Genomic DNA, 293 nt, shown 5'->3' on the forward strand with positions numbered 1-293 from the left:
CCCACCCCGCCTCCCCAAGATGGCGTCGCGCTGTCTCCGCCCCGGCGCGGTGCAGGTTGGGAGCGCGCTGAGGAGAGCTGGGCCTGGCCTTGCGCGGGTACCGACGGGCGGGCGGACGGACGCGGCGGAGCGGGCCGAGCAGGGGGCGCGATGCCGGAGCTGGCCGTGGATCGGGTGGTGGTGCACCCGCTGGTGCTGCTCAGCGTGGTGGATCACTTCAACAGGTGAGGCTGGGCCCCGGCGCGGCCGCTGAGTCACTGGCCCGGCCTGCTCCCTCCGCGGGCCCCTGGGCG

General features: G+C 76.5%; 1 protein-coding gene across 1 annotated transcript in view; it reads left to right on the forward strand.

The window, feature by feature from the left end:
• The first annotated feature begins 59 nt into the window (after positions 1–59).
• The window catches only part of PSMD7 (proteasome 26S subunit, non-ATPase 7), a 9,500-nt gene continuing 9,266 nt past the window's right edge, over positions 60–293 (forward strand). Inside the window, exon 1 of the mRNA XM_019505343.1 lies at positions 60–224. Within this exon, the coding sequence (XP_019360888.1) occupies positions 151–224 (74 nt within the window). The 5' untranslated portion in view covers positions 60–150. The remainder of the gene's footprint in view (positions 225–293) is intronic.

Source organism: Gavialis gangeticus, unplaced genomic scaffold (assembly GCF_001723915.1).
Source record: "Gavialis gangeticus isolate Ggan-Ray unplaced genomic scaffold, GavGan_comp1, whole genome shotgun sequence".
NCBI classification, from domain to species: domain Eukaryota; kingdom Metazoa; phylum Chordata; order Crocodylia; family Gavialidae; genus Gavialis; species Gavialis gangeticus.